At 53.3% G+C, this 12,270-nt stretch overlaps 1 protein-coding gene across 1 annotated transcript; it reads right to left on the reverse strand.

The window, feature by feature from the left end:
• Positions 1-208: 208 nt before the first annotated feature.
• Positions 209-724, reverse strand: LOC135326397 (olfactory receptor 14A16-like; the record flags this gene model as incomplete). Its single annotated transcript, XM_064504281.1, has 1 exon — positions 209-724. A coding segment is annotated over exon 1 (516 nt), but the record flags the coding sequence as incomplete, so codon positions are not given.
• Positions 725-12,270: the final 11,546 nt, after the last annotated feature.

Raw genomic sequence — 12,270 nt, forward strand, 5'->3', positions numbered from 1 at the left:
CATTTGTGCAGCAACAGGAATAGGAATACTACTAATAATAGTAACAATAATCATAATAAAACTAAAGTGAACAAACAATGCTCAGTCCTAGTCTGAGATACCGTGGGAGTCATTTGTGGAGAGCAATGGCAATTTTACCACTGGTGAAAAATGTCCATGAAATCAGTTTCCTCAGTGCCTCCTTGAGCTCCTTGTTCCTCATGCTGTAGATGAGGGGGTTCACTGCTGGAGGCACCACTGAGTACAGAACAGCCACCACCAGATCCAGAGCTGGGGAAGAGAGGGAGGGGGGCTTCAGGTAGGCAAACATGCCAGTGCTGACAAACAGGGAGACCACAGCCAGGTGCGGGAGGCACATGGAAAAGGCTTTGTGGCGGCCTTGCTCAGAGGGGATCCTCAGCACAGCTGTGAAGATCTGCACGTAGGACAGCACAATGAAAATGAAACACCCAAAGCCTAAACACATACTAACCACAAGAAGGCCCACTTCCCTGAGGTAGGAGTCTGAGCAGGAGAGCTTGAGGATCTGGGGGATTTCACAGAAGAACTGCTCCACTGTGTTGCCTTGGCAGAGTGGTATTGAAAATGTGTTAGCAGTGTGCAGGAGAGCATTGAGAAAGCCACTGGCCCAGGCGGATGCTGCCATTTTGACACAAGCTCTGCTGCCCATGAGTGTCCCATAGTGCAGGGGTTTGCAGATGGCAACATAGCGGTCATAGGCCATGACTGTGAGAAGAGAATACTCTGCTCCAAGCAAGAATATAACCAGGAAGAGCTGGGCAGCACATCCTGAGTAGGAAATGGCCCTGGTGTCCCACAGGGAATTGGCCATGGATTTGGGGACAGTGGTGGAGATGGAGCCAAGGTCAAGGATGGAGAGATTGAGGAGGAAGAAGTACATGGGGGTGTGGAGGTGGTGGTCGCAGGCTACGGCTGTGATGATGAGGCCGTTGCCCAGGAGGGCAGCCAGGTAGATGCCCAGGAAGAGCGAGAAGTGCAAGAGCTGCAGCTCCCGTGTGCCTGTGAATGCCAGGAGGAGGAACTCATTGAGGGAGCTGCCGTTGGACTTTTTGCTATCTCTAGGCATGGGGGACTGTCGAAAAGGAAAAGACATTGACAAGTTAGGAGAGAATTGTCAAGAAAAAAAACAATCCCCAGAATGTTCCAGTTCTCATACAACCCCCCACTTTGCTTCTCTTTACCAAGAGGATCTTTGTGCAGCTCCGTTGCTTGAGCTCCACTTTGCACTGGCTGAGTGTGCTGTGAGGAGCAGGGGCCTCTGCCCATGGACTCCAGAGGAGTCAGTGCAGCTGTACAGCAGTGGGAACGGGGCAATGGGGGTGACTAGACCTGGCATTCACAGTTCCTGCCAAGTGAAATCCACTAGTGATGTAGAAGAGCTTTTCAGTGTCTTCACTCCCAGTTGTAAAGGATGAGGTTTGAGGAACAGAGTTTCTGGGATTTTGTAGCTATTTTATTTTCTTTTAGATGTCACCCCTGGCGAGTGTTCCTCAAAGGTTGAAATCCTTGGCATTTCTACTGTGAGTCGTGAGAGGAAAGCATCCACTGTTCCTTGTTGCAGAGTGAGGACATCTCATCTGTCTATTAGTCTCATTCCCAGCTGTCCTGCACTCTCACCTCTTTGAGCTGGAGGATGATGTTACCCTAAAAAGAAGCCAGTCCCTGCTGAGTGCAGAGGAGTCCACTTTCAAAGTGCAGGTCTCCAACCTTCTAAACCCTTCTCAGGGCACCAGAGGAAGGCCTCCACACTCCCCTTCTAGCCAAGGACACACAGGGCTCTTTTCAGATGCCCATATACAGCCTCCCACCACCATCTCCATGCTCTCAGCATCTCTGCAGCTTCTTCATTTGTCTCTCAGATATCACAGAGATGCTATGAGACAGCAGTGCCTTTCTAGAGGGCAGCTTGCAGCCCAACAGGACCCAAAAAGGAAATGGTCAAAGGATCATTAGGACTGAAGACAGGCCCTCCTTAAGGGAGAGTCAGCTCATTTCCCAACTCCAGAGCTCCACAGGTCAGAAGGGGGCTGGGGAAACCTCACTGCCATGCAGATCCCTCTGTTGCACAACTTGCAGCGCTGCTGTCTGAACCCCACCCCTGAGACCTGAGAGCAAGAACAGGAGCAGCATGGACAGGAGGAGAAAGAAGGAGCAACCCCATGATCCTGTTGCCAAGGGAGGCAAGGAAAAAGAGAGACATACGGGCACTTAGGAAAGCCTTACTCAGGTGGGCATGCCACTTCATGGATGGTGACATTGCAGGGCAGTCACTCTCAGCCGCTTTGTCAGGCAGCATGAAATTGGCCTGTGGCAAGAGAGAGGCCCCTCTCCTCAGCCAGACCTCTGTCTGGCTGCAGAGGAGATGGCTCATGCCCTTGACTCCATATCTTTCAGGGCAGAGGCTCGGCTGGGTGGGAGAGGAGACATGGGGGACTCGCTCAGAGGAAGATGTCAGCATCAAAAGTACTGACCATGACTTGCCTAAATCCTTTCTCCCATGATGATTCTGTTAGCAGTTCCCTCTCATTCCCTGACCATCTCTGCTGCCTGGAGCTGTCCCTGCTGGCAGCTCTTTCTTTGTCCCAACATCTTTTCCCAGTCAGTGCTCCCAGACCCCTTCCCACTCTCTCTGTGCTCAGTTCTGCCCTACAGAAGCCCCCCAGGACAGGGCACTTGCCAGGGGCATCTCTGTGCATCTAGGTCCTAAGCAGCAGATCAGATAAACTCCTATGAGGCCACACAGGTGATGCTAATGCTGTCTGTAGACTAAGGTGAGGATAAAGCAGCTTGATGAGATTTCTCACAGACCTATTAATCTCTCAGAGTAAAGCTTTAGGAGTCCCAGTTCCTTGACAAAACAGAGAACTCTTTCTTTTTTTCTCCCTGCCAAAATTAGGGAACTGAAAGTGCAGATACCAGAAGGAAAGCTCCTTCTCTTTCAAGTACCCCTTCTCTTGATATTCCTCTTGAAAGACTCCTCAGACATCTCCTGTGCATGAGCTAGAGCTGTGAGCAGACCTGATCCACACAGCACCCTCTCAGCGGGAGAATTAACCTGCCCTGCTGGGGGTCGCTCCTCTCACCCAGAGCTTCTCTCCGCAGAGCCGTGGGGAGCTCCCTGGGCAGGCTGAGTGCTGACCCTCACAGGCGGCAGAATCACTGCTCTGAACTTCTCTGGATTACAGCCCTGCACAGACCTGAGGGCACACCCAGGCTTCACCCCCATGCAGCTGCCCCTGGCAGAAGGGAGCAGCATGACCTGTCCCTGTGACGGTGTGGCATGGAATCCCTGCTCTATAGCATCTCCTCCTCCTATGCACTAGAAGAACAGGGAGAGCAATTCTTAAAAAGCCTATCAGTCATGGGATGGGATGGGTTTAGAAGACCCCTCCAGGAACCTCAGTAGTATCACCCTGCAGCCAGAGACTTACCGTATCAAGGACTGTGAAGATTCCTCCCACAGCGATCTCTCCTCTGTCCTCCCACTCCACACTGCCTTCCACTTCTCCCTGCCTTCTCTCAGCTCATGTCAGCAGCAGCAGGCAGTGCCCGCAGCCCTGCTGCTCTTGGCAGAGGAGCTGCTCCTGCACACAGCTGTGTCTGGGCAGTGCTGCCAGGTTGCCATGAGCTCCCTCCATCCCAGGAGCCTGGTCCCACTCAGGAGCAGAGGCCCAGCTGGAGACATGAATTTCTCTGTCCCTTGTGCTCCCTCCTCCTGGGAAATATTCACTGAATTAAACTAAAATAATCGCCTATTATCCTTATCTAAAGAGCGCAGAGAAACTGATTCCAACATTGCAACTTATTTCAACAGAGGATGACTATGAGAGGTGGAATTGTCCCACTCTGGAAGCCCCTATTCCCATCTCTTCACTAAGCAGGACACCTAGACAGGGACAGAAAGGGAGTTCATTGACACATGGTTTCGGTGATGATTCAGATGAGTCAATCTGGACATCACATGCTGGTTTAGAAGCCCCTGCGCTAGAGTGGGATTCAGATCCCTCCTGTGAACTCCACAGACACACGGGAGGTGGGATTCCCCTTGCCAAAACTGAAATGAGCACAACACAGAGGTCTGCATGGGAGCTCCTTGTCTAAGCTGCCGTTATAATCACTGGAGAGGGAGAATGAGTCAGTTGCTCACACACAAAAACCTGGTAACAGTTGAAGAAACACAGGCAGACCTCTACAGCCCAAAAAGCTAACAGAATTCAGTGCAGACATGCCCATAGGCAGGGCCATGTTCCATGCCTGGGGTGTCTAGCACAACCACATGTCTCTAGCACATACAGCATGGCACCTACAGGAAAACCATGCCCCTTTGGAGTGGTGCTGGGCAAGTGTCCCAGGGCCTCTCAGGTTTCCTACCTGTGCCCAAACAACTGGATCCCACCACTGCCATTAGGCCAAGTCCATCTCAGCTACATTCAAGTGTGCTGCATAAATGGGAGGCACATCACACCAAGGTCTCTCTGCTCTACTCTCTGCACTCTCAAACCCTCTTGCTCTCCTCCTCCTGAACCTCTTCTCACCCCTGGATGTCATGAACAGGGAATGGGCTAATGATGACCTCAGGGTGGCTGGATCACAGGCTGTTCAGGTCCAGGGACTTTCTTCACTGGCACCTTGTCCTGCCTGGAGATCAGTTCACCTCTGTCACAGGCCCCACAGTGCTGCAGAGTCAACTCTGGCAGCAAACCCCTCTCCTGACATTCCTGCACAGCCCAGCTCTGTTTCTCCCTGCCTTGGGCACTGAAAGGTTTGCTCTCTTAGTGGGAACCTCCTTTCACCATTACATTGCCACCTGCTATCCATGCCAGCACGTCTCTGCTCTGACGTGGGACCATCGTACACACGGTGTCCTTGGCCCTTGCTAACAGGTTTCACCATGGCCAATGTGTTCTCTGTGCCACAGCTGAAGCTCTGTAGCCCAAACAGATGCAAATGCCTGCAGCCTGGGGCACAGCCAGGAGCACAAGCTGTCACAGGACTGCAACATCATTGGAAGAACTGAGACGTGGTGGGATCACCCACATGACTGGAGGGCTGTGCTGGTAGGGTACAAGCTCTTCAGCAGAGACTGTCAGGGACAATGGGGGGGGGGTCCTTTGTGTGAAAGGGCAGCTCAGATGTGTGGAGCTCTTCCATGGAAGAAGCAAGGCTTTGGGTGAGTGCTTGGCTGCAGTCTCCTTTAAGCAATGTGAACAAGTCTGTGGATCATGGGCCCTGGTTCTTAGGGTGGTGGTGGTGATTTTCATGTCCCAGAGATTTACTGGAAGGGCAAGCAGCAGAGTGCAAGCAGGCCAGGCGGTTTCTGGAGGGCATCGGGGACAACTTCTTAGCACAGGTGTACGATGGGACAATACTCATGATACTTTCTTGTATCTGGAAATTTCAAACAGGGAGGAACTGATCAGGGATGGGATAGGCAGTGGCAGCCTTGCCTATGGTGACAATGAAAAAGTAGACTTCCAGATCCTGAGTGTAGCCTGAGTGGAGTGAGGAAGGATAGTAGCAGGGTGCAGACCCTGGACTTCAGAGGAGCAGACCTGGGCCTGTTCAGGGGCCTTCAGCTCTGAAGGGCCCAGGAGCTCAGCAAAGCCACCAGCTCTTTAAGGACAGCATGTGCCACATACAGGGATGGTCCATCCCAATACTCGGTAAAACTAATTCCTGAAGATTCCTGAAGAACCCTTCCTGAAGATTTCCACTGTTTCACCATAGGAGAACATTGACATTAAAATTAGCCAATCATTTGAGCTGATAAAAGTGGGCTCATATTTTTGAAATGTTGGAAACAGTTCTTCCCCTTTCCAGGCAGAGCTCAGGTGTCCAACCACAAGCACCCAGTGGCACTTGGAGAGGCCCCGGTGTCTCTGAGGCACCTGCCTGGGCCTGGCAGCTCTCACAGGGGACCTGCAGGAGACCAGAGCCCCTGGGAGCTGCAGAGGGAGGCTGGGCAGAGGGGACCAGGGCACCTGCAATGGCACCACATGTCCATGACCCGGGGACTGCATCCCACTCCAGCTCTGAAAAATCACTTTCCCAGGGCAATAAGAACACAAAGAAGTTTCAAAAGCTGAAAAGTATAAAGAAACTTTTTTTTGCTTTAGATAATTTTTTAAATTTCTTTCTTCTTTCATTTCTATTGACAGTTTCTAAGGATTTCTTTCATAATAAGGCCTACACTATTAAAAATGGTATCTTTCTGTCTCGCACAAGTCTAGTACCCTCAAACCACTCCCTGCCCAGGATCATCCTTGCAGCTCCTCATTCATTGCAGACAGCGAGTCACACCATGAGGTGCTGCGCACTCACAGCTGATAGAGGAAAGCAGGCTGATCAGCTTCAGTGAAAATGCTCTAGTTATCCATGGCCTAATTTGCACCAATCTCAATGTACTTGTGTTAGAGTGATGTCTTAAGGGAGTCTCTAAACATCTAGCCAAAAACCCTTTTCATTCCCTGCATGGTCATGAAGTGCGACTCCATTTTAGGTGACAACAGGGATGGGAATTAGCTCACTCGATGCCAGACCCCTTCAGGGCAGATGTCTCTGGCTAACCCAGTTGTCTGGACTTCCCTTTCTAGTCAATGGAAATAGACCTCCCACTGAGAGATTTTGAGATGCTTCTCCAGGTGACCAGCTAATGCTCCAGAAAGGTTCTCATGGTTCCTGGGTCACATTTCCCAGCGTCACACAGGAACACAGCTACACAGGGCATCTCAGGCAGCAATGGCCTCTGTATATATCTCTAAAGGCCTGAATGTAAAGTTCCCGTCATTGGGTGAAATCTGTGTCATGAATAGCTCTGTGCAAGAACTGAAACAAATCTTTGTTTTCAGAACTTCAAACATTCTTTAGCAATTCTAATGAATAATTTCTTTCCTTCTGATTGGCAGCACCATATGCATGCACTACAGTAATTACTCTGCATGAGTGTATATATTTATATAAACATACAGTTATTCAATGTGATAAATTTCCTACCAACACTCTGAATGGAAAAACCTTGTTCTGAGAAACTACTGTATTCAAATTGACATGTCTTCTCTCCCTTCCTCTGCCTCTCTGTCCTCTCTTCCTCTGCCTAGTCTCTCTTTACAAAGGCCTCATGGCCCCTCTGCCCCCCCAGGGAAGTCTCCTGTTGGATCCTGCCAAGCAGAGCCCGAATTAGCTGAATCACCTACCAGAATGTCACCCAGACTGCTGTGTACTCTTGTCCTTCCTACAAGGTCTCGACTGGCTCATCACCTGCTCCAAGGCAAAGCCCTGTGCACTCCAGCCAGCCCTTTGCACAGAGCACACCTGCACCTCCTCACCACCCCAGCCTGCCTTCCCCAGGAGCCCAGTTTCATGAGGACAAGAAGAGAATCACACCACCTCTCATCCCATCAGAGATGATATACGGGCAGGAGGATGGGGAGAGGCAGGCAAAGGGGACATGGCTGCAGTGTTGACTGTGAGGTCACTTCCACTGCAGCTGCCTGATTGGTCCTCAGCAGATGTGCTGGCCAGCAGGCTTGGTGATGTCACCCAGCACCTCAGAGAGCCCACCCAGCAGCAATGACAGCCCTGGGGAGGGGAGGGGGTGATGCAGGTGACAGGGACCCATCTGGGTGCTGATTGTGAGGGCACCTCTGCTGCAGCCACCACACTAGCCCATGGCCAGCTGGCTGGTAAGCACGGTTCCCGGCCACCCTGCTCAGGACTAGCCCTCTGGAGTCGACCTGACACTAGGAAGTGCACAGCTCCTCACCTACGTCTCCTCAAACCCCAGTGTGCTTCCCCCATGGACCAGAGACACCATGGACATTATCTGGAGGCTTCCTTTGGCAGCTCAACCTTCCCAAAGTAGCGCATGATGTAGTATTACCAGCCAGAGGTATTTTTATAGTGTGCTACCAAGAAGGAGTCATCCCGCAGGCTCCAATGTACAGTTTGATGATGGGTGGGTGAGATGAACTGTGCAAGACCTGCTGGGACAGCCCTGCACCACTCCAGAAGGAACTGACCCTCACTTGCTTTTATCCACACCTCACTGCCAAGAGGGCACCTTTGTCCAAATTAGCCTCAGATCCACACTAGGGTTTTCATCTCACAGGGGGTTCACTTGCAAAGAAGAGTCCATGAGTGAGCTAAGACCCAGGCTGTGCCCAAGCTGATCAGGCAGGAGCTTCAGAACCTGCAGGCCTCAACCAGCTCAGTGACACATTGCAAAACGTGCTCAGCTGAGTTGGACACCTGATCTGTCAGGTCAGAAATGACTCCCTTAGAGCAGAGAGGAGCAAGGGGAAAGGTGAGGAACATAATTCTGAGGGGCCTGCAAGTTATCTGCACAAAACAGCTTCAGCTTTGCAAGCTGATTCTCAGCTATGACCCCTGAAGTATTTCCTGCAGACTTGCAGGCAAGTGCTTGAGCATCACGACTCACTGCAGTCACTGCGCATCTGGGAGAAGTGTTTTCAAAGGCCAATTATTTTTTGAAGAAATACTTTGTCTTTGGAAGTCTCCCTTATTTTGCCCATTTGAAAAGCTAATGACTGTGGCACTGCTGCTTGAAAGGGTGCTTCTGGGTGCTCCACTGTGGCAACACCATTTCCTTGTTAACTGTGTGGGTGAAAAAAGTCCCACATCATCTAAACTGCTCTCTGTGGTCTCCTGCTCTCTCTGAGGCCTCCTGCTAGATGTCAGCCCCAGGATGTCTGGTGTCAGAGCCCAGGGCAGTGTACAGTTTGCAGGGAGCAGCAGAGAGCCCCGAAGCAGGGAGGCCTTCAGCAGGAAGAGCTCAAGACCCTCTCTCCCAGCTATATTTCATTGGATTGAAAGGAGATTAATATGATCATTAAGTAATGGCTACTACTGCATTGTAAGCAAAGAGTTTCTAGGGTCCTACCACATAAGAAGAAAAGAGTGTCTGCACCAATTAGGTATATGGGTAGTATCCTCCCTTAACCTTTGCTAATAGGAGAGAGAGGCAACTGCTATGCCTCTAGCCTAAAAAAAACTTGTGGTTGGACAGATCCCAGAAGTGTTAACTTCAAGAATCTCCAACAAGAAAGGCTTTCTGAAAGATGAAATGTACTCCAAGTACTCTAAGCTCCATATTAACATGTATTTCACAGTCTATGTGTCATATCTGGGTGGAGATCCTGGCAGGAGCTGAGGAAACTCAAGGCCTGAACCTCAGTACACAGAAGGCAGCAGGCTGCCAGCATCCCTGGCTCTGGCCACCAGGGCAGCCTGGGCCCTGCGAGCCAAGTCACCTCCTCACCTCCAAGGGCTCCCCAGCTCCCCAGCCTGGTGGCACTCCCCACGCACACCACTGCCCTCTCCAGACACCTCCTCCCGTGACAAGTACCAAGACCAGTGTCCACCACCCATCCCCACCACAGGGCACCCCACCACTGTGACACCCTGCACCCCCCACCCCTCGCCTCACAGAGGGTTCCCAGCCAACATGCACCTCTGCAGCAGGGACACACAGGGCACAGCACCACACAGGGCAGCAGCCAGGGCAGCCCCAGGGCCCCAAAACACACACAGACCAACTCTGCAGCCCTTCCATTCCCTTTGATTCCTGCAACACCTTCCAACAGGGACTTCCTCTGAACAGTCCCTCACAGCCCTGCACTGCTCACTTCCCACCTCCAGGAACCAAAGGACAGAGATATCCTTTACCTCTTGGAGAAAAATCTCAGAAGCCTCCTGGCATTTTCATGTGGAAGAATTTTCTGCAGCACACAGACACTGGAAATCAGAGATTACTGATGTCACTGCTCACACCAGGACTTCATTGATTTAGCAGTGTAAAAATTCTGGCTGGATTCCCTCATCCAGTGGCAGCAGGCTGTAATCGTAATACTTGGCAGGAAGTGCATGGTTGAAGTCCACGTCTGCATTCACCAGTGGACATCATCCACATTTTACATGTAGCACTACTAAATTCATGATGAGGCAGCAGAATAACATTTGTGACAGATGGTGTGGAATATTATTATCTACTTCTGCCTGATTTATTAGTTGCATCTCTATACTGCTGTAGAGCTCTGCAGGTGTCAATCCATCCTCCCGGCACATTCACCAAACCCAGAAGTGACCTCACCACCAACATCCAAGCCATGGGCCTTCTCCTGGCCTAGCAGCTGCTCAGATAGAAGTGACCTCACAAGTCCATAGCCCCACCAGGTGTCTGCTGATGCCTATGGGCTTCAGAGACACAAGTTGCCTCAAAATAACATGCCCTGCCATGAACATGCTGCTGCCCTACCAGGTACTCTGACCCAGGAGCCCTCACAATCTGCTTCCACACCCATCTGCCTGCTGCTGGCCTGTCAGGGACTCAGGCACAAGCAACCTCATCATCAACAGCTGAGCCACGGGCCTCCTGCTGGCTTATCGGCTACTGACAAAGAACTGATTTGACATGGGTGATTTTCTGGCCCAGCTCTCGCAGACAGCCATGACCTCCCTGCCCACAGTCCGGCCACGCGGCTATTGCCACCCGCAGCTGCCCCTGCCTCCCCCAAGGCTCAGCCAGCTCCTGAGCGGCTGCCTGGACTCACCCCGGGGCCTCACAATGATCACAGTGCAGCAAAACACCCACAATGGACCAGTTACTGCCCCAAGAGAACATCAGCTCCTGCCTAGGTAGCACCTCCACCTGGCCCCTGAAACTTAGCAATTGCAGAAAGGCCTACAAGTAATTCTGGGCAACATCTCCTAACAGGAGGATTGCATGGGAGCAGTGACCATGGAGCTGGAGACAGCAGGGCCTCATGGCCCAGCCACAGGGAGAAGCCTTCCCGCAACTCCCAAGTCTGGCTCCTGCCCCAGTGCTGAACACACCCAGCAAATCCTCCACACCCCCAGGACAACAAGCACTCTCCTGCTTGGGGCCCTGACACTCTGAGACACGGGGAAGGACTGCGGCCAGGGCATCTCAGCGGGTGGAACCAGCAGAGCCGGGATTCAGCAGCTCTGCAGCCCGGCCTGGGAGCAGGGCTGATGCCACCGGCCAGGGCAGCACTGGCCGCCCAGCAGCTGCCCAGGCCCTGCAGGAGCCCAGCAGCTCCCAGCACAGAGCTGCTCTGCAAACACCCTCCCGGCTGCTGCCAGGGCCGCAGGGCTGTGGCCCAGCAAGAGGCCCGGAGCAGCCGCAGCAGCCGGGGCCCGGCGGGACCCGCGGGGACAGCCTCTCTGTGAGCCCTGGAAATGCACTGTTCAGGCCAAAAGGGAGCCTGGGGCAGGGCCCAGGCAAGGCCCCCAGCAGCCTGCTGCACTCCCATTGGCTGACAGAGCCATCAGTCAAGGCCAGCCCGCCCTCCTCTGCTTTCTGGCCAATAGGAGAGCAGCACTGGGGGTGATGCCATGGCAACGCTGCAGCCCTGTGTGACCCTGTGGGCAGCCCCTCCGCTCCCCTCCCCTCCCCTCCCTCCCCACCTTCCCACGGTGGGGCACCATGTTGTGGGCAGCAGCCCCGGGGCTCGGCAGCCCTCACGCTGTGCCCGGCAGGGCTGGGCCGTGGCCAGGCAGGGGCTGCTCTCTGCGAGGCCGGGCTGGGCCCCGGTGCATCGCTCCGCAGGGCTGAGGAGCCCCGGGGCCCCGGGGCAGCCAGGGCCAGAGCAGCTCTGGGCCTGCCGGTGCTGGGCAGCAGAGGTGTGGGGCCGGGAGGGGGTGGGGGAGATGGCCCTGCTGGGCTCCCCCCAGTACTGCCCCCCACGGCTCAGAGAAACAGGCTGGGGGTCAGCAGGGCCTTGTGGGGTGGCGATGGCACCTCCACCTGTTCCCAAGCTGCTCCCCCAAACAGGCTGTCTTTTGGGTGCAGAGGTTGGACCCCCATTCGCAAGAGTACAGGGGCTGTGGCCATCGGAGGACAACATCTCTGAGCCCAAAACATGCTCTGCCAAGTTGGAAACATAGAAGGATCCGGGGAAGCAAGAGGGGTTCTCCCAAACAACTAGACGGCTTGCAGTTACTAGAAGGTGAAGGTTTCATTTCCCATGTTGGCATTTCCAGCAGGCTCTTGAGAGCCCCATGGGAGCTGCAGGACAGCCCAGCCTGCAGGACGCAGGACCCCTTTCCTGCTGGAGAAAGATCCCAAAGGGGAACCCACTCCCAGGGAAGGCTGGCCATGGATTGCCCCCCAGCCTCTATAAGGAGATGAAGCCAGCCCCACAGGATCCTTGGGGCTCAGGGCATCCCTATCCCCAGGACCCAGGAGTCCTGTCTCCCCCATTGTCCCCC

This window comes from Dromaius novaehollandiae, unplaced genomic scaffold (assembly GCF_036370855.1).
Source record: "Dromaius novaehollandiae isolate bDroNov1 unplaced genomic scaffold, bDroNov1.hap1 HAP1_SCAFFOLD_27, whole genome shotgun sequence".
Lineage (NCBI taxonomy): Eukaryota > Metazoa > Chordata > Aves > Casuariiformes > Dromaiidae > Dromaius > Dromaius novaehollandiae.